This window comes from Notothenia rossii (genome assembly GCF_949606895.1).
Source record: "Notothenia rossii genome assembly, chromosome: 3".
Classification (NCBI taxonomy): domain Eukaryota; kingdom Metazoa; phylum Chordata; class Actinopteri; order Perciformes; family Nototheniidae; genus Notothenia; species Notothenia rossii.
Genome location: NC_136901.1, coordinates 78,857,561 through 78,884,375, shown reverse-complemented (window position 1 = coordinate 78,884,375; position 26,815 = coordinate 78,857,561). Strand labels below are relative to the sequence as shown.

Below are 26,815 nucleotides of genomic sequence, written 5' to 3'. Positions count from 1 at the left end.
TGCTGTCTCACCATGTTGGAGTGGGCTCGGCGCGGCATGCTCTCGCTGGTGTAGAGGTAAAGGAATTTGTTGAGCTTTGAGGAGGCCAGTCGGTCTCGGACCTCCAGCTCCTGGACGATGAACACCTGTCTGGAGAGGGGCTGCTCGCCCCCGGGACCCACGCCAGCCAACAGGAACCCCTCCCCCTCCTGCCCTGCTACTGCCCCTGGGTAGGACTCATGCTGGAAGGACACCTGGAGAACAGAACAGGAGGAAGGTGTTGAAGAAGGTTAATATTATATGTTAAAATGTGTTTGTTTGGAACTGGTGAAGCTGTGTAACTACGGGGAAATGTATAGCCATTTCAATAAGGGAAGCAGCACTGCTTAGTTTCAGGTTGAATTTAAATCAATTAGTTTGACAGTTTGATGATCCTTCACCAAGAGTTATATGAGAAGATCAATACCACTTAAATGTCTGTATGATTAATATGTATAGCCAGCTCAGCATAAAGACTCCATATGAGAGAAGTATCAATCTTCTCTGCAGGAAGGTGAATTTAACAAACTGTCAAAGGTTCCTTAAATCACCCTTTCACATTTTGATCAATTGACAGCCATAAAAAAAACTGATTGCAATAAAACACGAGTTTGAATTTAAGATAGTTTTTTGTCAAACCATTTTATTTGCAAAATAAATAAATATATTTAGATAAACTAACCTACAACTATGTATCTTCTCAGTTTAATCACAATGTAGCCGATGTGTGAATCTACCTTGGTGAGCTGGATCTCCATCAACAGTTGGTGCTGGCGGCCGCTGCCTCCGGCCCAGCGCCACGAGTTCTGGGGACGGGAGGTGGTGGCCGAGCGAGACGGGGACCCCCGAGCTCCAGCGGGGGCTGAACGACCTCTGCAGAGAGAACATGAGATGTTGAGAGAAGAGTCAAATAAAAATCTAACAAACACACAGGTGAAACATTCTCATGACCATTGAGGGATATTGTCTTTGAGGAGCTATATTTCTGTGCATCTGAGAAACTACTTGTGGCATGGTGTGTGTGTTACCTGTTAGTGTTTTGGGCATGTATTGACATGGGCTTGCCCCCAAAGTCCTTGCCCCCGTAGAGATGCCAGACCACGGAGATCTCCCTCAGCACAACTCTGCTCTGCGGCACGGGGAAGCGGCTCGGCGCTCGAAGCAGGTCTGAGCTGCCTCGGGGTCTGGAGAAGTGACTCTCCTTCAGCTTGATGGGGCCCTCGGACAACACCGTCACCACGGGCTCCCCGTCCCGCGGCTGTAACAAATTACAGAGTAATAAAGATTCCCCATTGCACATTTATGGGCTGACTCGTATTTCTGATTTTTGAAAGGTCTGACCAGCCAATTTTCTTTTCTGTGTAACCTTTCTTACATGAAAAAAATATGAAACTAAATTGTATGTTCTAACAAAATATTGAATCTCTCACTCTCACGTTTTCTCCAAATCCGCCCCTAGTAACAAGACATTCTCTTACTCTCACTCAAACAAATACAACAAAATAAAAGTACTTGAAATAATCAAATATATTCTCTTGACTCAAGCCACAGTGCCACTGTGCTAAAGATTAAACCATCATGTTGCACAGGCGCATACATTTCGTTAGAGTAACATCCCTGTGAGTAAACATACGGGATATATGCTTTGAGGTAAAGTGAGCTAATGGGTAAGAATGACTTAAGACCAACAGGACCATGGTATCAGGCAGAGACTCACAGGAATGCCCATCCCAGGGGCCTCCAATATGCAGAAGTCATCGTTGTCGGTCGAGCCGTCGGATCCTTCCTCGGACATCATATCTGCCTGCGCCTCTGTTGCTGAGGCAACCAGTCCATCAAGCTGAGCGTCCTCAACCAGCAGGACGGAGGGGCTTCGCTTCGGAGCCTCGCCCGGGAACAGGTAGACGGAGACCGGCGAGCCTCTGGGCATGGAGGGTGAACCTGGAAGAAGAACCATTGGTACTATAAACAGTCTCTCCATAGAGAATGAACACCTCCTGTGCACGAGACCAGTGTGGAGTTATGACCATGAACTAAAACTGAAAGTAGAAGAATTAGCAGAGAAAACATTTTAAAATAAGTAAATCAAAATGATAATACTGTAAGTACATTTTTGTTTTTGTTTTAGATAATATATACTACCGATAAAAGGAGATTGTTTCATTGGACCACAGAAAATCATCAGACTCTACATTGTTGTGCTTTACACTCGATCCCTTTAGTTTTCTCATGCACTGTGGTCTTATAGAGTTGTCTTTTTTCCAAGCATATTTTGATAAATCTGATTAATAAGTATTTAATAAATAAGATTATTTTGGATCACTTTCCAGACCCAATTCAAATTCAAAACAAATTATGGCCATTACTTCAAAATTCTTCAACAATGTATTTTGCAGGTATACTGCAGGGAGCTGCAAACCACGACTCCAGAACTACATATCAACAAACTAAACCTTTAAAGCTGAAAATAAACTTTAACTAGCAAACACTGAGAATCAGTGGCACGGTGCATACTGTTTATTACTGTTTATCATAATGTTTTTATTGAATTAGTGAAATCTGGCAGAACAGGGGCCCAGTTTCATGTTTATCTTCCTTCCTAAAGGTTCAGTTTATTTAGACAATCCACTCCGCTATGGGTCAAGCTTTACCAGAGTTTTATAGCACATGATGAAACCACTTTAAATAAATAAGCCCACAACCCTCTCCCTTTATACCAGGAAACACGGGTGATTGCAGAATTTCACTGAATCAAATCCTGTTTGGATGTTGAAAAGTGTAAAAAGAGAAACTGTACCAGGATCTGAGCTCTCTTCTCGGTGGCTCTTCTCCGTGTCGATTAAGGCATCAGCGAGGTCGTACTGGTTGATCTCTGCAGTTTCAGCTGGAGGGCAGGGCAGCATCGCCGCAGGACTTTCTGACAACTAACAATACAGAAAAACAAATAAAACATTTAGAAAGTGACATGGCATCTTACTAATACTTTTCAACATTGATGGAACTGTTATATAATAAGACTGCCACTATTAAATTAGTTATCTATTCTTAAAGTAGGAATTCCTACGGGAAGAAAAAACAGATTATTTCTCAAGGCTCCTACACATTTTCTATTAAAAATGTTTCCATTGTTTTCCAGACTTCGTGGTAGATTTTTTTTAGACCATATTTTACATCTGTAGAAATTGAAATATGTTTTTATGGAAATAAATTGTTTTAAACTTTAACTGTAAACATGTATATCACATAATGACATGAACGTATGCTACTGTCTGGCGCAGTAATTGCCAGAAAATCATAGCTAGGTACTGTAACTCATGCAACAAAAAATGTGCTCCAAATCTAGTTCAATGTGCAATGTTTATCCAAGCTGCTATACTAAAACTTTACAATGTTATTCCGTTTTTCTCATGTACATCTAAACATCTGTAAACCTTCAACCGTCACGAGCAATTTCTACATTCTTAACAACCTATTTTAATTCTCTGTTGACTTACTGGTAATTTCTGGCCAGCGATTTCGGTGGGTGAGGTGTGTCGCGGCGGGGGGTGCAGGTCCCCCTGCGAGACGAGGTACTGCAGCAGGTTGACCAGGGCGGCGCAGGAATCAGCACAGGTGTGAACGTGAACCACGTTGTTGGAGCATCGGAGCTCGAAGAGAGGCTGAGACTGGAGAGCAGGGGGAGGAACCACAAGAAGCACATTTCATTAATATCAGCAGAATCACCTTTTCATTCCGAACACTTCTCCTTTAGAATCGTCTTCCATTTCAGACCCGAGGCTATTTCCGTTGACTCCTTTGAAAACTAACTCAAAACCCATCTCTTCGCATCCGTCTTCCTTGTAAACTCATTTCCATCACCTAGTTTCGGTTCATCCTTACCATCACTTCAGTCACATGCTTTTATCACATGGCAATACTTGTTGTATAATATACACATTATACTTATGTTGATGTATAATATTGTATAATGTTTTTATAATTGTTATGCTATGACGTATATTTATTTTTGTTTGCTTTGTGGCCCTTTGAGGCATTTCTTGTGATTTGGGGTTATAATACATTTTGATTTGATTTTTTGATTTGATTGAATCAATAAAGATGGTGACAGCGAGAGTCGTTATTTGATGGGAGGTAGAAAATACAAGCTTAACATGGATAGAGCCCAAAAGAACAGACTCGACACATTTGACGTAGAAAACATTTTTACATAACAGAGCTTAAACTGGCCTTCTTCACATCTGTACACTTTGTTACTGATTGTTGTCACATGACGTGTTTGCTGTCGCCTTGTTGGTTTCCCTGAAGCTAATATTATAACCGAACTGGTCAAACTAATATCTATAAACACAGGGCCTGTGAGACTTTTATTGGTTTTTGAAAGAAATTGGATAATAACGCTTTGTTTCCCTTTACATTTTCACAGGCAGGGGGGCAGCCTTTTTCTTTCCCATTTGTCCGTGGCTGCTGTGAATGTGTCACAGAAATGCAAACAGCGAGCACTCACCAGCTTGCCCGTATCGCTGCCTTTCCATGTGGTGATGGCGAGCTCCAGCAGGTCAATGTCCAGAACACACACATAGTCTGTGTGACACAAAAACACACAGTGGTTGTTATTAGGGTGACAGCGATTGTTATTTATGTAATTTATAATAACTACTGAATCTGCCCTTATAAAAGACGTGCCAGATTGTAAGATGACTTCATTTACTAACGCCTGTCAGAAAAGTTACTCAAGTACAAACGCTTTTACTAAAGCAGCAGACATGTTTAACTTCTTTAAAAGTCAAGTGAACTTGCTACATTTAGATTACATCACCATAACTAGGTGAAGCTGCTGTTATAGTGGTATGCAGTGGACATTTTTAAACTGGGTTGTATGAGTTCCATACTAGGTGTATACTTATAGATAATGGCGGTCAGCATGCCCAATTTGGAGAAAAAGACAGAAGTAGTGGGGCAGGAGGAAGGCAATGTATTGCTGTGGAAAGCAGCAACACATCGTGTTATGGCAACAACAAAAAAGTCAGTATTTCTTTAGGAAAAACTATATTTAGGTTCATTGCTTTACCTTGCTGTCAGAAGACCTTTTCATCAAACTGAAGCTGTTTGACATTCTTTCTTTGAAGCCTCCAGATTCCTAAAATAATCAAGTAGTGTAACCTCGCAGAACTCAGGAGTTGCTCGTCTACCGCTTCCTCGACGGGTCGTTTGTTTTATTTTGTGAATTTGGTCAGTCCAGCAAGATCAGCAACTCCTGTGTTATGCGAGGTAAGGTTACTGTTTTGGTCAAAGGAGTCTTTGAAGAGATATTTTTAGGTGGCCATTTTTTTAGGTGGTTAAATATGTTTTGCTGCTGCCCCCATCCACAGCCCCACATTACTTTACTTGCGTTCCTTAAGGTCTGCTTGCTTCTCCAAAATGGGGTTGTGCCGACACTCCTCTACTGCAGATAAAACGCTGACGGATTACACCATCTCAGAATATCAGAACTATCCCTTTAAGTGTGAGCTGCAGCTGTTCTGTTGTTGACTTCAGGCTAACCAGCTCTGATATAACTCACACTCACAATGTTGGGAAAGTTTCCATAGACCAAGGGTGCGGTATGTGCAACGCAGCTAACAAACATCCTGACACTGTGTTGTTTTCACTCATCAGGAATTTATTTGAACATATGGTATAAACAAGAGTGGTGGAATAAGTAAAAGTACTAATAACACAATTGAAACAAACTATATTATTAATATTAATCCAGTAACATGTAAGATGCAGTTAAATGTTGTTGCTGGCTGCAATAGAGACGATTTTAATCATTGTATATTCTGTTCGTTGGTTAAATGTACTGTATAACAAAGCATTGTATTTGATACACTCATTATAAGATGAATATCAAAACATCATCTTATATAAAGTAACTAAAATCATCAATGGAATTAATGTAGTGGAGAAAAGTAGAATATTTCCCTTTGAATATAAAAATGAGATACATTTACTTCATTACTTTTCACCACTGATAAAGAGATATAAAGAAACCCACTAGCCAAAGCTTAAAATCAGAGCAAAAGCCCCCCCCCCCCCCACAATCTCTGTCATGTGACTAACCTCTCCTCAAGTCCACAACGTCAGTCTCACATTTGTCAGAGAGGTAGAGAGCAGAGTCATCCAAGATGAATCTGACCAAAACATAACAAAAACAAAACTTAGACAACAATCTTACACTGAGTCCCCAGCTCATATAATGTGATACAAACTGACAGCATTTCAAAAATATGTACTCTTTATTGGACCCCTGTCATGTTCAGTTAGAGGTGGACTGTACCTGAGGTGAAAGGTGGCCGTGTCTACGATGATGTTACTGGACAGAGAGAAGGACTCCGCTGTGAACAACACACGCAGCGGCAGGTACATAGGTCTGGGAAACAGGAAAACAAAATAAATGATCATTTTACCAACCTTTTTAAGTCCATTCTAATTGAATAACATTTACTTTATAGGTATATCAATTAGTTTAGAGTCAAACATATAGAGATAGAAGACACATATATGAAATACTCTGCATAATTGAAATGTCAATATTCTGACACTAATATTTTACACATTCAATGGACAATTTTGCACTAATGTAGTACATTCTCAAATATTGAAGTGACTTATTTTGTATAAATTGATTTTTGTGTTTTTATGTGTTTTTATGTGTGCACATGTAAAAATGTGTCTTTGATTCTGTGTATATATATATATTAGGGCTGTCAGTCGATTAAAATATTTAATCGCGCACAGTTTTGATCTGTTCTAAATGTACCTTAGAGGAATATTTTTCAAGTTTGTAATACTCTTATCAACATATGAGTGGACAAATATGCTTTATGCTAATGTTTATTATCATTTGAATAATGACAAATATTCTCATGAATATTAAACACAACAACCTCTGAACATTAAAAATATTCACCTCAATTCAACCTGGAACCTCTATCATACAATAATACAATACAAATGGTGTGTGTGTGTGTGTGTGTGTGTGTGTGTGTGTGTGTGTGTGTGTGTGTGTGTGTGTGTGTGTGTGTGTGTGTGTGTGTGTGTGTGTGTGTGTGTGTGTGTGTGTGTGTGTGTGTGTGTGTGTGTGTGTGAGTGATGGATCGTTGGAGCCATGTGCAACTCAAGGCATGCTCGAACGGGAGCTGCCTGGACGCTGCAATCATGTTGCGCGCACTATCCGTGCCGAGTGTGCTGACTGTCCGTACAATGTCCCACTGTCTGGCTACCTGCATAAAGTCAAGTGCTTGGCGCAGTTGTGGCGAAATGTCGCTCCTCTGTTTTCATTTAAACAGCTACTTATATCCGTTAGCGCAGCTAGCTAGCACCAGATGCTAACAACAACAACAATACACGTAAGGTCTCTCTCTCGCGCCACACATACACACACCCTCCCGGTCCTCCCGATGGCCAGTCGGTGCCTGCCGGTGAGCGTGGAAGTGTGGTCTGCCGCAAGCGGGCGGCAGGAGCGGGACTGTCAGCATCAGCTTGTAGATGGTATTTTAAACTCGAGGCGCTCTGAAACTACGTGGCGGCCGAGGAAAAAGAATACACATGCGTTAATCGCGTTAAAATAATTAGTGGCGTTAATTTTTTTTGCGTTAACGCGTTATTAACGTTATATATATATATATATATATACATATATACATATACATACACATATACATATATATATACATATTTGCACACATATTTTTATATACATTTGTTTTTTATATTCGGGCTTGTGGAAAACGGTATTTTGATCTCTGTCTGTGCACACAAACTGGAAGATTGACAATAAAGTTGACTTTGACTTCTATAGTAACTTCTCAGCCAACCCTACAATGCACACATACATAAAACAACAGTTTATAATCCCGTCTTTATCCTACAGCACTCATACGTGCGACAGCAAACAGACATGCACACAAGCAATGTTTAAGACAGTTTTAAAAATCTAATGAAGTTGCAACGGATCTGAGGCACATTATTTACCTGTAGTCGACCGCACAGGTAGCGAGGTGAGTGTGGAGGACAGTGATGACGGCGGGGGCTGTGTATCCCAGAATGGGATCATCAATGACATCCAGAAAGTCCACCAGCTGTGACAAACAAACACAGAGTCAGCTGGCAGGCGAAACAGCCAAAGAAAAAACATTTTGAATTCTTCCACATCATTTCATTTGGTATGGTTTGCATTTTTCTGCACAACCCAAATGGTTTAACCAGAAGATAAAGCAGAACAAATTGCTGAAATAATAATAATAATTAGGCTGCAGGCTTATTGGGTAATTCAATTTGTAATATTAAATCAAACTTTACTGGCTATAATCATCTTTTGGAGCAAAAACAGGAAAACAATTCTAAATCTGGTGATTTAGCACTGGAGGGAACGCAGGCTGGTGTTACTGCACAGACAAGATAATGTTCATGTGACCAAGATCTCTGCATTCTTCTTTTGAATACTTCATTTCTAGATAAAAAGTTGTTGACTGTTCTGCATTATGATTTGTCTGAAATATGTAGGGACAATATTCCCCCATTAGCACCTCTACAATGGCAACCACTTGGATTCAGAGTTGATTTTAAGGCTGTACTCTTTGTTTTTAAAGCACGGAAAGGTTTAGCCCTGAGGTATATTGCTGCCCCTTTATCCTTGTCAAGCTAGTTTAGCAAAAGCCACAGTTGCAAGCCCATTTTCAGAATATACAGTCGATTGCAAACTGCACAATATTATACTCCTCTGATGCACTCTGCTCCATTTCTGCAAGAGAAATAAGCATATCCCTCTCAACATCGCACTCCACATTCATACATTTCTATTTCTGCATGAAAGTGGAATGTCAAAAATCATTCAATCTGACATAAACGTTCACTAGAGCTGAAAATACTTCCGCTGTTTCTCTTTCCAAGTTTACAACTTCAGTGGCCAAGTAATCATGAAATATGTAAAACACCATGAAATGCCCAGACTATAAATAAAACAGTGAATGATACATTGCCAGTAACTGGTTGTGCAGGGAAGGAAATCAACACTATTGAGGAATAGAAAGATATTGAGAGACTCTACGGTCCATAAAGGCTTGTTTCTTTACGTTTTCTCATGCTGCTGCTCACCTGCTCATGCCAGCTGTGATTGGTCGGTGCCATGTAGTGTCTCATGGTGGCACCTTGAAGTCGAAGGGCAACTAGGAACTCCTGAAAGGAGAGATGTAAACATTGTTTCATTTCAAACTTGCACCAGAAGCAAAACCAGGTGTTTATAGAGTACATACCTTAACACCCCTCTGTGGGTCCAGTGTGACTTTGATGGCTGTGGACAACATCTGTAACTCCCCCTCCTTTCCGCTCACACTGCTCACCCCCACCTCTGTGGGGTAGATGGTAGGGTCCAAGTGCTTTGGGGGATTGAATTTGGGTATTTCCAACCGCTGTGGGATGGGGGTGTCTTTCACCACTGCTGTGTTGGGGTAACAAACAAAGTTATGACCACGATGAACATTAAAAGAGCCATTCTGATGTTTCCATGTCAGTGTAACCTGCAGTAGATGGCGGTTGGTACGCCACAGTTATGAGAAACAGACTGAGTTAATCAATGTCCTGCTCTGAATGGGGCACAATGTCTTCTAATGTATTTTAGCCACCAAAATAATTTTAGTGTAAGCTATATAACAAAATGTCCTTGCTTTACCTCGCTGGAAGACAGATATAAAGTCTGTGTTTCCAGCATGGAGCTGAATTTGTTAAATATATATACTCTCTTAAAAGCCATCAGACTCCGGAAAAAGTGTTTTTACCTCCCAGAACACAGAAGTTACTGGTCTACCGATGCCCCAATTGTTTTTCTGTTTGTGTTATTTTTTAACGTTTTATTTTGGATTCAATGCTCTTAAATATGTTTTGCTTCTGGCACGTTCACAGCAGTATAATGCTTCTTTTTTGTTTTTATATGGAGAGTGGGTGTGTGTCGACTGCCCTCTATTGACTGTAATACACTGACATGGTACAAAATATAACCCCCAATTTAAAACTATCCCTCAACATTTTCTACATTGCATCCAATCTACCTGAACATTAATTAACAATCAAATGTTTGCAAACAACATAACAATGTTTACCTTTATGGTATAGCTCCACTCGTCGGCTCTCTATACACAGGAAATTGAGATTGGGGTCGTTCTGGTGCTGCGCCACGCTGAATATCTTCCCCCCTTCCAGGTCAAGCACAATTTCCCCATGACTCTGGTCCTCCTGAAGCAATGAAATACAATTGAAATATATAAAAAAGTCAAAGCAATCAAACATTGTTATGGACAAAGCCAGGTCAGTTTTTAGGTTCTGTAAATAAATCTCAGGTCCAGAAGTTGGGATATTGGGAGCCGCTTACCTTCTTGTCTGTTCTGGTTTGCAGGCGCCCTTTGCTGATGATCACAGTGAGGGAGAGGAGGCTGAGGTTGTGGTTGGGACGGGGAGCTTTTGTCTTTCCAGATGAATCACTGGCCAAGAAGAACTGAGGGTCGTCCTCGTCTGAATCAGAGTCTATGGTACAGAGAGAAGACATGTTAAGCTTGCTTAGTTAATAACAAATGTTTTGGCAGGTTGGTATTATATCTGTTTTGATGATGTTACATGATGTTTTTCCATCAAAGCAGTCAAACTCACCCAGTCTAAAGGCCGACTTGCAGAGCTGGAACTCTTCGTGGTGCTGGCGGCTGTGCTCGGGGCTGCTGGCGGAGGGGGGGGGCGGCTCCCACATCAACAGATCATTATTGATCCTTTTGGACAAAGGGGAGGGTGAGGAACAATAATGTTACTTCAGGTGCAGTATTCAAATATGAACAAACGTGGAAGGTATTTCTAACAAAACAGTCCTACATAAGCAGCTCAGAGGACAAGAGCAGTACAAAAAAAAACTTAACCAAATTCTGTGTTTAACGAACAATACAAATATATTCTCTTGAAGATAATATTTATAGAACATACTGTAATGTTGACGTACCTGTTGTAGAAGCTCTGGAAGGCCTGTTTGCTGGGCAGGAGGATGTAGGCCAGCGGCAGGTGGATGTCCACTGCACACTGACACTGAGCGACACACTGCGCCTGAAACTGACGCATCTCCTCGGGGTCGGCTGGAATCACCATCTAAAGAAAAAAAGGAAGTAGGAGGAGAGACGAGGAGGGATGAGTTTGGTCTGAAATTGTGATAAGATGGCTCATAAATAGGTGTTCTTTGTGCGCACCTCCTCAGTCTCAAACATGGTGCGGTTGGAGGAGAACGGGGAGCTGGTTTTGTCGTTAATTTCACAGTGACTTTCGAAGAACGCGGCCCCCAGATCACTGATGAGGTTCATCCCCCCCAGACCTGCTGCCGGGCCCTGAGGGTCCCCTCCACGCACACGCACCGATATCCTGCCCACAGGAAGAGCAAAGTGAGTGATAATGGCATGTGGGACAGAAAGCATTTATATTTTGTCTCATTTCAAGAGCAAGAATGATTGATTTCACACGACAACTTTTCCTTTAAGAGAGCTACTGTAACGTGCTGATTTAGATTAGAAAGCTTTATTAATCTCCGCCAGGGAAACTCATTCGTCACTTAATGAACTCAGACATACATTCATACGACACAGCAGATACAAATACAGAGAACAACAAATACATATCCTATAAAGAGCCATTTGAGACATAATTAACATCTAAAAGAAGCTACTTCTAAAGTCCACATATACAAACACAGTGTAATGGATGTCACTCAAGAAACCGAACATTTTCTAGATATCATATCTTGAATGATGTCTATTCCTCTCATAATAACCATGACTAACCTCGGTGAAGAGTCGCGGTTCTTCTTCACTCTGATAAAGGGGAAAGAGCCGCCCTCCCAGCCCTCGTATGACCCTGGGGAGACACAACACATAATTTCTCTGTCTGCATTTATTTATACTGGAAGGGAATAACTGTAGCTTTTACAGCTTTTAATAATGAATTGTATTCTATAGAACTTCGTGCAACAGCGAAAACTAAAAGAGCTACTGTCAACCTTACATATGAAGCCCTTAGCTACATTGAAAACACATTGGATTGTCTCTGTCAGGCATTGGTCAGTGTACTGTCTCATGAATATTAAGTCAGCTACTGTACAGGGCTGTGTGTTTTCCCACCATGCAGGTCAGTGAAGGAGGCCTCCAGCAGCTGTGTGAGGCAGGGGGCCCACGGATCCCCGACAGCAGGCTGCTCGCTCTGGAGGTCCGGGGCCTCCTGGTGCTTCAGCTCCAGCTCCGTCAGCTCCAGCACGAGAGTCTCCTGCCGCACTGCCCTCTGGGTAGGAGGGCGACGCTCAGGGAGGGGCCGCAGGTCGGGTATGGGGAAACGAAGCCTGAGGATGGCGTGTGGGGAGAGGAGGGAGAAGGAGGAGTACAGCTCGCTGCTCTGGGTCTGAGGAGAGAAAGGGAAAAACTTGTGAACAAGGGTTTTAAGATATGATTCGTTCACAGGGTTACAGACAGTAGTCCGTTTTGTGGTAGTCACTATTTAAGCTTTACCTGCAGGCAGCAGCAGAAAAACTTATGAAAACTGTTTAACTGTACACTATATGAAGAACATTTTTACTACCTGTGAGACAGCTCTTCTTAATCTAAACCAACCAAAATCAGAAAAAAATAAGAACCCGAAACAACTTGAATCTGAACCAAAAAGTTCTTATTTTCTTTTACGGAAATGCTGTTCATGTTTGTGTCAATAAAAGCATTATTATAAAACGGAGAAGTCAAATCAAGCAATCTGATTGGTTCTTAGCCGTGATATACTGAGCGTATACCACGGGTAGAATTGTAGTTACTTTTCACAACAAGTCAGTATCCCTCCGCGTCTGAGAAAAGCTGTATACAGTTGGGCAGAAAAGCAAACTTTTTAACTGGGACAAGAAAACAGCGGAGAAGTAACGGGGCAGAAACCCTCCTTTTTTTAGCATTATTCTATAATAAATATATTTATTGTTTTCAATTGTCAAGCGGACTGAACTTTGACGTATTCCTTCCTAAGCACTGTGTTTGCATGCATGCGTCTAATTTAGTTACTGTCTGATGACTGTATTTTTTAGGGCTCTTCTTTTAAGTAAATATTTTTCCTTATGCTGAAATAAATGCATATAGGGTCCCACCTGCATGAGTCCCGGTGCAGCAGTGTCCGTGGGACAGTGGGCGAAGGCCTTGCTCAGGTTCCCCAGGCGAGTGAGGATGTCCAGGTCGAGCTCAGCGCTCAGCTCTGCCAGCTCCACCCGCACTACACTGTCCCGCCGCACCACTCGCTGTTTACCCTGCCAACACACACATCACACGCACATATGTGTTATGGGATAGATTGATATGTTGGTCAGTAACTATGTAACAATGGTTTTCAACTTGAACATGCACATATCAAGTCATGGTTGGCATGTGTGTATAAATACGTACTTTACGCATGTGTTTCTCAGTGAGGCCGTAGTGTAGTTGGGCACATGGTTTGGCTGCAGCTCCAACTGTGAACAGACCGGCTTTCTGGAACTGAAGCAGCTGAAAAAAGACAGAAAGACACACTGTTCTCTCAAATCTCCCTTATCATCAGGGAAAGAGAACAACAACCATAAACTGCTTTCACAAAGCAGGAGCAAGTTGACTTAATTAAACAATTACAGAGATTCCTTTTACATCCCTTCTACATGACATCTTTAATTACCAATGCTGGCTCCAGTCAAACATACATATCATTGATTGTAGTACAAACGAAAGACAAAGAACAGCTGTGACAGACTGTCTGATCTTATAATGACCATTTGCGATCGCTTACTGTTTATATGGTTTGATTATGGCTACATTGAAAATATAATGACCAAATATGGACAACCAAACAAAGAAAAAACCTTGGCATGAAGATGTATTTATGTTTAAAGTTTTAGAGTGAACACAGCCACAGTGAGCATCAGAAAGACTAATAGAGGATATACCTCGCTGTATTGGGGCTTCCTGTCCTCCCAGAGGCACTCTAACAGTTCCAGTCTGCTGAATGAAAGGTCAGAGGTCACGGCCCGGTTGTGGCGTGACCCACTCCGCATCTCACAAGCAACCTGCACTGCTGCGCCTGTCACTCTGGGGAAGAGGAATCAAGGATAAGTCAAAAAAGACCTTCATCATGGTTTTTTGCATTTCAGAAAATAATTTGTTTATTGAGAAAGGGAAGTCTTTCAGTATCTTCAACTAAATCTTTAATGACATTTTCACCTTCCAAAAGCCCCTTGTTATATTAAAACTTCATGACAAAATAACCTTTCTATCTGTAATTGTTGTAAAAGAAAATCCTTTGGGAAGCTATGTCGACATAAATAACTCACAAAAGGCCAAAATGCTTTTCTACCTGAGATGGGATTGTGGGCAGGCCTTGGCGAAGCCGCCTCTCAGATGGTGGAAGTCCCTCTCGCTGAACATGCTGTCCTTAAAGAAGGCCAGCTCTCGGAAGAACACCCGAGACACCTGAGCTAACGAAGTGGCTTCGTCAGGATTAGAGGGCGGGTCCTCCTGTAGCAGGGTGAGGGTGAGCCCACCGAGTGTCAGACGCAGCAGAGCATCCGGCTTCAGCTGCTCCGCTCCGCTGTGGGAGCGTCCTGCAACCGAGAGGGTTAATGCTCAGTTTTTGGGTTAAAACGATACTTTGGGGGGAGTCTGATGGCATACATTCTGAAAAGAATATAAACAATCTGTCGGAAATGGTCATAAAAAATAAATAACTTTGAGGACAAACTACTACTTGATATGTCTACGTCCTTCAAAGCTCAGCACTGCAGTCTTTTACCTCTGGTCCGGCCGCTTGCCTGGGGTAGACTCGACAGACAGCTCGCTACAGGATGCCCCCTAGGACCGTTCCCCATGCCCTGGCAGGAAGAAATACTAGTTGAAATCAGACTGCTTGAGATTTGATGGGTACATTTAAAACTCAAGGTCTGGCTGTTGTTCTCTGTGTATTAGAACACACATAATACCATACGATATCTTGAGCCAAAACCCTTTGACGGCTGTACCTGTGCAGACAGTGATGCCGGCTGTGTGAAGCTGGACAGACTGTGTGTGGAGGACTCCATATCGCTGTCTGAGAAGTCGCTGCCAGAGCGCACAGACGTCACGCTACTGCTCATTCCAGCAGGAAACATGGAGAAAAACATCTCTGCAGGTACACACACAGACACAGAGTGACAAGGTAAATACTACAACGTCACACTAACACTTCAGGGTAGGTGGCTGAAGGCTAATGGGCGTCAGGATTGTTAAGGTCATTTCCAGATCACCACTACTTGACAATAAAGCTTCCTATCTTTGAGTTGTTTTATATACTGAAATACTAAAACAACTTGAATACGTCAATAAAACTTTTGGCTTACAACAAATAAATGAACATGTTTGACAGCAATATTGACATCAGGCACGATCAGCTCATTCTAAATTTTGCTGAATATCAAATCAAATTCCTCATCGAACAGACAGCCATCAACTGACTGGCTGCACTTTGCACTGCTGCAGGCAGTATGAGGTGATTATGTATCTCAGACATGTTTCATATCATATATCTCAGACAGTTTAGAAGTGGACTTTTGCTTCCCTCAGTACCTCCATTCTCCTGGCAGGTGACGTAGGGGTCCAGGTCGGGCTCAGTTTCCCACTCTCTGTCTCTGGGACTGGAGCCCAGCTGCTTACTGAGGTCCTCCTCAATCAGACGCAGGTCATCTGAGTCCAAGGGCCGACTGAGGGCTCCATCACACTTAGTGTCTGTCCCTGAGGGGGAGGGGACAGACAAACATATTTATGAATGTGTGAGAGAGGAAGGGATTAGAGTGGGACCTCACACTCATGAGGAATTGACAGATGTGTGTGACCCTCCAAGTCTGAACTACAGAGGAAACAACACACACTTATTGTCTCAGACTCTTTCTGTCTCTTTATTGGTGCTAAAGCCTGAGGGCGTTAGCGATAGTAGTACATGATAAGCAGTACATTTGTCGTTTTACTTGGTGACTGCATGCATGAATGTAGGCATCATTTGTACATTTTACTCATCGTACAAGTGGAGAAGCAGGTATTTGCTATGTCGTTTGTGAACAGAGAATCACTCGTTTAATCATAACAGGCCCTATCATGACCTGACAAAACTCTGACTGATTCTTTAAATCAGCCAGTTCAAGCTGATCCTCTTTTAAATCATAGGGGCAAATCACTTATCTTGTTACGTTCCATAAGTGCCTGTAAAAACATAACTTATATAATTGAAACAATGCAAATTTAACATCATCATTTCTGGAGGTTGGAAACAATCATATACATATATTTGTGAAAACTAATTTGTATTTCCGACAACATAGAAATAGAAGGTTTAAAAAGAAAGCACATGCGTGAAAAAAAAAAGGCACAGCATTCCCTCCTCTGTTGCTCTCCCTGAGGTTTCTCCCATGTTCCCCTTTAAACTGTGGGTTTTCTCTGGAAGTTTTTCCTTGTACGATGTGAGGGTCTAAGGACAGAGGGTGTCGTATTGTCATACTGATATTCTGTACAAACTGTGAAGACCACTGAGACAAATGTAACATTTGTGATATTGGGCTATATAAATAAACATTGATTGATTGATTGATTGATTGATTGATTGATTGACTCAAATTTTGGCTGTGTGTCACAGCACTGAAATACAGTCCAGAGCCTATTTCAAGAAGAGATTGAAGGGCCATCTACTAATGACCATGTACCCTTGTGAACTGTTAACCCTAATTTAATTGTATCTCATGCTTTGTACTGGTGGGTGTCTTGTGCACTCATCCTTGGCTGAGATTGATATTGAAAGTGGATGACATTGTTGATGATGTTGGAGATTGTTGATGATGTTGGAGATTGTTGATGATGTTGGAGATTGTTGATGATGTTGGAGATTGTTGATGATGTTGGAGATTGTTGATGATGTTGGTGATGTTGTTAATGTTGTTAATGATGTCAGGACTTATGTCTTGAATGTTGTAGTATTGTTTTAAGTGTCGGACCCCAGGAAGAGAAGCTTTTGTCAAGAGCAATAGCTAATGGGGATCCTAAATAAACATAGACAAACATAAAGCACTGTACCGGTGTCTATGCAGAGGGCTGCCAGCAGGTCTGTCAGGTGGGTTATTTGATCTGGAGACAGCAGCATGTGGACACAGCCCACCTTGCCGTCTAACTCAAACTGAGGAACAGAGAAACACAGACAGGTGAGGAAGTGAATATGAGAGAGCAGATGCATTAGTAATCCTTCAGGATGTTACAGCACAAACACACATACCTTTGGTCCAGGCAGCATGTCGTTCTGTTTGATCTTGACGGTGGTCTCGATGAAACCGGAACAGCTTCCTATGAGCAGCGGCTGAGACGGAGGGCAGGGAGTGGATTTAAGGGGCTTCGCCTTCTCTTCATCTTCCTCCTCATTATCAACTCCTTCTTCATCTTTCTCCTCTTCTTCCTCTTCCTCCTCCTCTTCTTCCTCTTCTTCCTCCACCTCCTCCTCTCCTTCACTTGCCGTTGCTGATTCAGGGTGTTGCCGCTTAAGAGGACCCTAAGAAAGAGTTTTTCTGGTTATAAATGACATGTTTTTATATTGATATAAATTGTGTTGTGTTTCTCCAAGTTAACAAGACTCTACGTTCCCTTTTTCACAAGACAGATGTAAATAGTGATTACTTTGAAAGAGTAGCAAGTGAGTAAAGTTACTCTCCATCATTGTGGGATTAAGAAACGGGTTTATCAAGGTCTAAATAGCTGGAGATTTTTAGTTATCTTTGTTTACTTTGATCCACATCATCGTTTTCTTAAGAATCATTCTTTAATATTTGTTGTTTTTAGTTAGTCAAATCTTTCATGATTCTTCTCAAATGTAGATGAATAGATCAATTATAAACTTACATAAATAAAATAGTGAAATAAATAATAAAATAGATACAAAGATCACACATAAAGAGTAATCAGCAGTCACCTGTACTGTGCCGGTGCTGTCGTAGAACAGCTGCACGGCGCTCAGCTGGAGGATCTTGTGCAGGAAGGCGGGCGGCTGGTGGATGTCCACAGGCACGGTCGTCTGACTGGCTGGATCTCGCACGGCCTCATCAAAGTACTCCAGCCTGGAGAACCATGGAAACAAACACAGAAATGGTTTAGTCCACGGTCAAATTTCTCAGTGCAAACGGGAAAGAGTCCCACCTGCATTGTGACAGCAAACAAAATGGTTTATGGTAATGTGATTCCGTTATTTCAAATGACTTAAAATTCCCTTTGGTGCATTGTAAGGACATTATATTTAGGTTTTAAACAAATATACCTGAAAAGGATCAGATAGCACTTTCACTGTAACATGCTTCAACGGACTCAAAACAGTTGTTCTGTAAAAGCATTCGAGAGGACGTAGCCCTCTGTTTACTGACCCCAGATCAACAGCCTGAGCAGCTTTGACAACAAGCCACAAAAACAACAGCGGGACAGTGACACACTTTACAAAATGGAATCACAGTCATGTGGCTTCAACAGATATAAACATAGCAGTGGCTAACCGGTGTTTTATGTCTTGTAATTGCATTGTTGAGGAACCTTTGACACCATTTGTTCCCCATCATATACATTACACCGTAGGAGTAGTGTATATGCTCTGACATTAAACCTTTTGAATCGCTGCTGTTGGGTTTCAACTAACAGAAATATCCACATTAAAGAGGTTCAGCCTGCTTTTGGAGGTATTTCCCTCTTTAACACTCACAGGAGGTTGCTTAAATGTTTTTCTGTGATCAGTTATATTGGAACTCTCCTCCATCAGCACTTACTGTATAAGAAAGAGGGAACGCAAAAAATGAAGCCAAGCATTAGAGGTAATCTTCTGTCTGCTCATCAGCAGATAAGGAGAAGAGGCCTCTGCTCAGTCGTAAACTTGCACTCCTTGGCCTTGTCTTGTCAAACAGCCTCAGCGTGAAGCACTTTTTAAAACGGGTCAGTATTGATAACGTCAGTCACCTGAAGAGACTTTTATCAGTAGCTACAAAGGACTGCAGGCTGAATGTAGTAAGGTGTCGTCAATATGGGATGTTAGGGAGGCCGTAACCTTCACATTGATGAAAATGTTGCGACAGTTAGTTAACTGGTAGTATGACTAAAAACCAAATCATGACTTATGCAATCATTTATAGAAATAAATGATGTTTCCAATAATTGGATGTAATTCGCTGCATGTTTGACACAACCTCTTAACAAATGTCAACTGGAGCTGCAGGGATTAGTCGAGTTCATGTTTTTAGACTTAAAATTGAGCACTAACTATTTTGTTTATCAATGAAGTGTTGTCTCTGGCAGGAAAGGCTTTATTCATTACAAAGCTGTGAGGATATGAATCTGGAAGCTGTTATTTGTATGATGGGAAACATTTAGAAAGTAATGCTGACAGTTAGGGCTGCAGCCAGTGTTGGGAGTTATGCTTTTTGTCTACCGGCCACTGTGACTGGCGGGCATCAGACGTACCAGGTACTGACCAAATAAAGAGAATCCAGCAGCCACTTGCAGGACTTCACCATCATTTAGGAAGTGCTAGTTTAAAGGTTCATCCCGAGTAGCTTCTTTGATATCCTATTGTCAAAAGGGCTTAAGGGTCTGTTTCCCCCAATAACAAGGGCTGAAGGGCCAACACTACATCGTGACCCAACATAGAACTAATGGGGAAGAGTTTGTGTTGTATTAACAAATAGACAATTAAGAATTTTAAAACACAAAATAAAAGGACACAAATTATGAAGGAGGTGAAATAATGAAAACATGTTTTGTTTTCTTCTCTGCAGCTTATTTGAATGTTGAAAAAGGAGCTAGGACGTACCGTTTGATGTGCATCTCTAAGGCCACGCCTGTTTCCAGGTCCAGGGGCTGGTGCTCGATGCGAACGATAGTGTCTATGAAGGTGACTTTAATACGACGAAGGACTGGAAACACAGATGAGATGAGAGACAGACAAAGGTTTATCAGCACTGAACTGTTGAATCAGCTCTTCTTGTGTGTGCTCAGATTGGTTATTTCATTGAAGAATATTCCCACCAATTGACATTATCACCGTGGGGAAACTTTGATGTCGGCTTTCACGACTTCGCTTCATCGCAGAGTTTGGGAACAAACAGATTTGACTTACCTGTCTCAATGGTTTGTGCAAACATCTCCAGCCCCTCCAGCTGGGGTGGGGGCTCCTCTGAAGCCTCCGGGGGGTCCTTCAGGCACTCCTGAGCCAGCTGCATGCTGGAGGTCATGCTTGATGACCAGCCTTGAGAGTCCCATCCCCCACCTGCCAACAAACCACATGGGGATTTAGTGATGTCTTGCCTTTGACAGAGAAGTAGTGTAAATGACATGTTTGCAAACATAAGTTAACTCCATGGGACATACTGTTTTATAATTAACATTAATAAATTGCATAACATTTAGTTATTGTCATTATGCTGCTTTCAAATCCATGTCTCAGTGCTGTACGATACCAGTCACTTCTGTGGAAACATTGGAATAACTGCCTTTTTATTTATTTAAATTTGAGTGTTGTATGTCTTTTTTTTTTTTTTTAAATGGACCAAGAGTCTCTTTAAATAAAGCTGCTGATGATGATTGAAATAATCGATGATTTAAAATATATGTGTTTGTTGAATTTTAAGTTGTAAATGAAAAGGATTAATGAATTATTGTAAGCATACTAAATCTAAAACAAATGTTTTCAACTATAGCTTAGTGTTTAAAACAAATCAGAATATTCAGTACATGAACTTGAGCCTATCTGCAATAAAGGGATGCTTTGTTTAAAATAGTAATAGTACAGTAGTGAGGTATTGCTGTTGTGAAAAATGGCCACCAATTAATCAAGAGCTTTGAATGTACCTTTTCTTTATAAATTAAAGATAAAACAAGGTCAGTAATTGATATCTAAGAATGATAATGTTGTGGGTGAAGTATTTCTTAAAGCAAATTACAATGATTTAAATTACTCAAATGTTAGGATTTGAAGTGTTCTCTTCTTCATATATGACTTTTAATTGATTATGTTGGGGTTATGAATGTTTTCATTTGATCATGCCACTTTGAGGTCTGTTTTCTATTTTCTGACAATTTATTAAAAAAAGGTAAATGTATATAGTTCATATCAGCGTATTATTATCAACACATTACTGGAGTAGTTATCAGTGGTTTGATTATAAGAACAGAAAGGTCTGGACTTGAAGTCCAATGATTTTTCTTGGATCATCACTTACATCCTGTTGTTTACATTTTTTTGTAATATACCTAAATAACAGATCTTACCAAAGAGCCACTTATTTATACTCAGCTGCATAACAAGAGCTCTACACCAAGAATTGTTTGGGAGAACAGTAATAAAAACATGGACAAAGTAAGTCTTTTGGACCACACTTGATTAGACAATCCCTGGAAGAACCCCTTAGGCAACAACATGTGGCTAACAGATGCACATTTAGTGTCAAAAGAAGAGTCACAGGTTGACTCAACAAGTCGCTTCTCAGTGAACTTACTGGTCCTGTACTTGGGTCGACACGTTATCTGGAGACCAGAAACCTCTAAAGTGCAGTGATCAGTCAGGAGAGCTTGCCAGGGTATGGTCACTGTTATGGTGTTCACAAAGCCATCCACTATCTCCAGAGGAGCCCCAAGAGACTCCAAAAGCTCATTGACCGCCTGTGGTAGAGAGGAAGCAGTGATAAGAAAGACAAAGTGAAAATAAATCTGAAATCCATATCATCTTATCACTCTTTATGTAGACTTAAGCAACGGAAGTAAACATGGCAGGGGGGGTTATCCATTCTCAATGTTAGAAACTAGATAGACTTGAAGTGTATCTGGTTATATGTTTCTCATGAATGTGTTTCCTCGAAGAAATGCGAGCTAGGTTCAGAGTGACGTTACAGATTGTTGTTGAACTCGAGTGCAGTTGCGAAACAATCAAGGGTGCATGAGCCCGACAAAAACACGATGCCTGCTGATGTGGTGCGGGGTTGACAGCCACCTATCTGTAATAAAATCTCACCCAGACATCGAGGTTGATTTCCTTGATGACACCGCTGCCGTTGTACAGGTCCAAACCCAGCTGGTCCAAGCTCAGTCTTTCCTGCAGAAAGTGGCCGAGGTAGTGCTGTAAGAGGTACCGACAGGCCCGCTTCTTGATTGAGCCTGACCAGGGGAAAAGCCAGCGAGACATAGGGCCAGAGAGAGCGGGGAAAGGGAGCAAAGAGGTGGCGGAGGAGAACCAGTGCGAGTACAGTCCTCTGGCAACTGCATAACAGACTAACACAAAGTGAGCAAAAACAAGGAATGAGCCACAGCTAGCTGCAGGGGGCTAAGGAAAGGGGTAGCTCGTAACTCTCCTCACGGCTTGACACAACAACTCGGAAATCCTTTGTGGCAGGATCTACGAGAATCCCCTGCGACTTAACGACACGTTACTCCTACTGTCTGCCTCTGTCTCGAGTCGTATTTTTGGTGTGTTTGTGTCGAATCGGAGCGACAGGTCCCGTTGTTGCGTATCTCTTGTTTCAGGGTTGTTTATTGTTATCCCACGCCAACTGATGGTACGGTGAACGTACCTGCGTCACGGTGACGAAGCGCAGAACCCGGAAAAGAAAGATGACACCCGACGTAACCTGGGCGCCATCTTTGTAAGGTATATATTTTAAATATCTAAAATAACCTTTTTTAAAACATATTTTATTTTTTATTATTCCAACATGAACGTTTATTATGATTTTGATTAATTTTGGGTTCATTATATTTTAGATGTATTTACATCTCAATCTTTTTTTTTTTTTTAAATTGACACTAAAACCCGAGGCATATCATCATTTTTTTCTTTTCCGAAAACATTACTAGTTATTAACAGAGCAGTTGATGGTAGCTGGGAAGCTTAATAATGCCATTATGCCTTAAAATATAGTTGTTTAATATCTTATAATAATAAAATGTCTGCTTTTATTTGAGGAATTCTTTTATTGTTTATGGTAATTGTTTGTCCCTGGTCTGTTCAAAGTAAAGAGGTTTAATACAAAACAATTAAGATCTATTACAACACTAAACTATTTCTCATTAAATGGAAGGGCTTTGAGTACCAGTTGGAATTTCTGCTCTATCCATTCAAAAAACTTACTTTGCTATAGTAACTATATATCAGTGATGCAAACACAGGTATGGTGAAAAAAGAGAGAACTATTCGAAGCAGAAAAAAAACGTGATATACCTGACAAAGGCCTGTGCTATAATGCTTCAATTAACTGGCTATTCTTTATAATATACTCGGATCAATAGGAGACAGAGATGTTAAGTTATAAATCAAGGGTTTTTATTTTATAACCTCTTAATCCAGAGATCTTACCATGACTCGCGCATGCATGCACGTGCACAGTTGTGGCATGACCAGCATAACAGAAAGATATGCACACAAGATGTGTGCAAATGTATTAGATTTTTTTTAAAATATTGAAGTTAAAAGCATCAATCTGGTGCACTTTGAGAGCAACATTAGGAGATCTATGCGTACATCTTTCAACACCCATATGAAACAGAATTGTAAGCAGATTTTTCTTTTTGGATATTTTACAAATCACTCCCCTTTTAAACTCTATTCTTGTTATTTTAAAAAACGTTTTTGTTACCGTCATATAGTATTTTATACCTGTTTTTCATTTAGTCTCATTAATAACTATAACGATCATATCAAGGTGTGCCTTAACCTCACTGAGCTGAGGTTATTTAAGCCTCTCAGGAGAGAGCTCTCTTCCACCTGGTTGCAGAAAAGCTCTTTAAATTCGTTAGCATAGCTAGCTAACCAGATGCTAATAACAACAGATCGCCACTGTGCTTACAACTAAAGACACAGCCACGCAAACACTGTGGCATGTGTACGGCTCCTTATGGGTACTGCAATATTTGAAGAGCTGGAGCTGCGTTCCGGTGCTCTCCGTCAGCACTCCTTTCAGACGAGACATAACCACGTGAAGACACGTTACACTCGTGTTGTGTTCAAGGAACCTGTCCTTGGCCAGGAAAAACAGGCATTCGCTTGTTTAATTATTTTGCGATCTAGATTTCTTCTTCTTTTCTGAAGTGAGAAGTTGTCCGTCAGTCACCCAAATCAGCGTTAAAAAAGCGGGAGGCGCCGAAAAGCGACTAATTTGAATCACTGATATATATATATTTTTGTTTTGTAATTCCCCCATGCATATACCTTTGGCTGTTTTTGATTAGTGTCAATCAATGGCACTGTGTGCAACTCAAAGTAATTTGATACAAAAAGGAGCTTAATGTATAAAATATTTAGTTGCACTCAAAATGATATCCAATTTATAGCCGTTTTCTTTTTAGAAACGTTCAACAGTATGTAGGAGTGGTACTCTGCTAATTGCCCAATTTGACATATTGAAGGTGCACATTAAAAGTGATTAAAAGCTTAAGACAATGCTATTTACTGGATATCTAGTCCGGAAAACATTTTCAAAGACGAGCAAGAAAGGTCAAACTCAATTAGTTTTTCTTTCTTTCTTTCTTGTGTAACAAAATATTTTATTATTGTTAAACATAATACAACAAAACATGAACAAAAGTTAAATCACTCGCCATGAATTTATTCCTATGAACACATGTAGTGATTTCTATACAAATGACCAAAAACAATGACAACCAAGAATGGTATCTTAAAATCAGTCCTTAGGTCAAACAATTTGGCTGTTAAAACAAAACAGTAAACTTGATCTTCAAAATGTTGAAAATAACGGGGAAGTGTAAAGGATATAAGAAAAGCCATAAATAAAATTACTGCAGATTTTATTTCACAGGACTATGATTCAACTCTTTATTTTATGAATGCAACATCAGGGATCTTGCCATCCGCCTGGAGAGAAAAAACAGCATTTCAGTGCTTGCTATAAAAAAAGACCAGACACATGGAAAAACAGAGAGATGTACCATGAACCATTATATTACCTTTAACTGAGTGAAAACTTGCCCAGCTACGTCGAAATTCCAGTTATTGTCTTGCAGACACCTTCAAAAGAGAATAGGTGTTAATATACGTTGAATTGAGTAAATAAAATGTAATTACATTGCAAACACTACATGCACATAAACAAGGATTACTTTTGGGACCATTCCAGGTTCATGCCAGACTTCTGCGAGAAGGCTGTGAGCATCTCCTGGTGCGGTGCAGTGAGGATGGGCACAGGGCTGGACGAGGGAGTGGGAGCGGGGGCGACGAAGGCTCTCCGGATCTCCTCTGTTGTGGCCATCCGGATGAACATCTGGTCGTTCACGATGCAAAGACTATGGCAGAGAAAGAAACAAGTTGAACAAAAGAAAGATATTTCCTGGTGGTGAAGTAAAGCGATTGCATGACTTGAGGCAACACAGCTTTATTTGTATAGCAGCTGCCAATCCTTTTGACAATGTGTGCTTACATTACTACAACACTAGATGGCAGCATCAATCCTTAAAAACAATCCAACTTTTAATTTTTCCACTGTAAAATAATCTCAATGCAAATCCAATCTCCAGTCTTTGGATTCAAACTGGGGTTTCTGTTTTTGTCACTTGCAAAAAAGAGCAGAAATAATATCTTATGGTTTTGCACATCATGTAAACATAAATGTAATATGTTTCAACCTCCAGGTGAAAAAAACCCAAAGGTCAGAAATTCTCTGATAATACATTTTTAAGATGCATACCATATAAGTGTAATATTCAGATCTCAGCAGGTTATTTTCAAAAAGATCCACAACTGTTGTTACTAAGTAAGTATTATGGCCTTTCCTCAGGGAAATTGTGGATGACAACAGGAAGATGATACAAACCATTGGGAGCTCACTAAACGTACCCGTTATTCCCTGCTGGGACTGTGACGAAAACCCGGGAGAAAGCCATTGTCGACTCTCGGGATTTACCATCAACAGCAACTGAAGAAGAAACATGACACACATTAGCAGCAAAATCAACATTACTCATCCTTACAGAGAAGAACAAAACATTTGTATTGTACAATGCCTTGTCTTTTTATGCTGCTGAAACACAAACATTTCCCAAATTGGCTTCAATAAAGTACCATCTTATCTTATAAAACACGACTGTACAACTTACCTTCTTTGAAGACTCCGCTCACTGTGAATGATAATAGTGTGTTCTGCAAACGGGAAACATATTTGCAGGTTTAGTGCAGATACATGACTCACAGTGAGAGGATAAGGTTAATGACAAATACTAGCCGAGTCTGACAGAACAAACATGATCTCACCGTGAAGGTGTTTACGTCGACATTAAAAGAGGCAATGTCGTGCTGAGTTTTGGGCAACTCGTTGAGGAAAGCCACCACGTTCAGCCGTGTATGCTTCAGAAGTCGAAACCGAACCGCTAAAAGAGGGAAGATTCAGAGAAGGAAACATAAGGAGGAATCTCAAATCACAGAAATATTCAGTCTCAACCAATGCAGAGACCATGTTAACAGCTCAACAGATAAACTCACTGGTGTCTTTGATCCTCTTCAGGTTTCGTGTGTCTTTGTGATACTCCCCAAGGCTGCTCCTAAAACCAGGAGACAGGGACAGATGGAATACATGTGAATACTTCAGAGACCCATATAGAGGTGTCATCGGGGAAATGAGAAGCACATGAATGTTGGAGGAAAGACAAAATGATGTAAACAAAAGCTCTATCTAAATGTCAACTTGAGAAACAAAGTAAAACTTTAC

General features: G+C 40.9%; 2 protein-coding genes and 1 long non-coding RNA gene across 6 annotated transcripts in view; 1 reads left to right on the top strand and 2 right to left on the bottom strand.

Moving 5' to 3' along the window:
* The window catches only part of atg2a (autophagy related 2A), a 27,550-nt gene extending 4,906 nt beyond the window's left edge, over positions 1–22,644 (bottom strand). The window contains exons 1-33 of one of the 2 annotated variants that reach the window (XM_079667978.1): positions 22,117–22,644; positions 21,605–21,767; positions 20,227–20,376; positions 19,921–20,023; positions 18,046–18,190; positions 17,359–17,628; positions 17,163–17,262; positions 15,669–15,833; positions 15,086–15,228; positions 14,860–14,938; positions 14,425–14,671; positions 14,018–14,159; positions 13,488–13,586; positions 13,196–13,351; positions 12,198–12,471; positions 11,862–11,934; positions 11,277–11,445; positions 11,036–11,178; positions 10,699–10,811; positions 10,424–10,575; positions 10,155–10,287; positions 9,312–9,493; positions 9,154–9,234; positions 8,032–8,138; positions 6,335–6,427; positions 6,118–6,188; positions 4,523–4,599; positions 3,513–3,683; positions 2,816–2,942; positions 1,736–1,959; positions 1,047–1,276; positions 756–891; positions 12–233 (exon numbers count right to left, since the gene is read on the bottom strand). In XM_079667978.1, coding sequence (XP_079524104.1) covers positions 12–233; positions 756–891; positions 1,047–1,276; positions 1,736–1,959; positions 2,816–2,942; positions 3,513–3,683; positions 4,523–4,599; positions 6,118–6,188; positions 6,335–6,427; positions 8,032–8,138; positions 9,154–9,234; positions 9,312–9,493; positions 10,155–10,287; positions 10,424–10,575; positions 10,699–10,811; positions 11,036–11,178; positions 11,277–11,445; positions 11,862–11,934; positions 12,198–12,471; positions 13,196–13,351; positions 13,488–13,586; positions 14,018–14,159; positions 14,425–14,671; positions 14,860–14,938; positions 15,086–15,228; positions 15,669–15,833; positions 17,163–17,262; positions 17,359–17,628; positions 18,046–18,190; positions 19,921–20,023; positions 20,227–20,376; positions 21,605–21,767; positions 22,117–22,287 — 4,911 coding nt within the window. In that variant the 5' untranslated portion in view covers positions 22,288–22,644. Of the gene's footprint in view, positions 1–11; positions 234–755; positions 892–1,046; positions 1,277–1,735; positions 1,960–2,815; positions 2,943–3,512; positions 3,684–4,522; positions 4,600–6,117; positions 6,189–6,334; positions 6,428–8,031; positions 8,139–9,153; positions 9,235–9,311; positions 9,497–10,154; positions 10,288–10,423; positions 10,576–10,698; positions 10,812–11,035; positions 11,179–11,276; positions 11,446–11,861; positions 11,935–12,197; positions 12,472–13,195; positions 13,352–13,487; positions 13,587–14,017; positions 14,160–14,424; positions 14,672–14,859; positions 14,939–15,085; positions 15,229–15,668; positions 15,834–17,162; positions 17,263–17,358; positions 17,629–18,045; positions 18,191–19,920; positions 20,024–20,226; positions 20,377–21,604; positions 21,768–22,116 lie in introns of both variants that reach the window. The other variant, XM_079667977.1, reaches the window with a different exon arrangement.
* Positions 22,611–25,999, top strand: LOC307031157. The gene is made up of 3 exons (XR_013805879.1): positions 22,611–22,749; positions 25,232–25,452; positions 25,889–25,999. It is a non-coding gene; the product is annotated as an uncharacterized lncRNA (long non-coding RNA).
* nxf1a (nuclear RNA export factor 1a) overlaps positions 24,605–26,815 on the bottom strand; it is a 16,222-nt gene continuing 14,011 nt past the window's right edge. For all 3 annotated transcript variants that reach the window (XM_079667979.1, XM_079667980.1, XM_079667981.1), the window contains 7 exons: positions 26,590–26,648; positions 26,362–26,477; positions 26,208–26,250; positions 25,948–26,026; positions 25,215–25,397; positions 25,062–25,122; positions 24,605–24,969 (listed from right to left, as the gene is read on the bottom strand). In XM_079667979.1, coding sequence (XP_079524105.1) covers positions 24,931–24,969; positions 25,062–25,122; positions 25,215–25,397; positions 25,948–26,026; positions 26,208–26,250; positions 26,362–26,477; positions 26,590–26,648 — 580 coding nt within the window. In that variant the 3' untranslated portion in view covers positions 24,605–24,930. The remainder of the gene's footprint in view (positions 24,970–25,061; positions 25,123–25,214; positions 25,398–25,947; positions 26,027–26,207; positions 26,251–26,361; positions 26,478–26,589; positions 26,649–26,815) is intronic.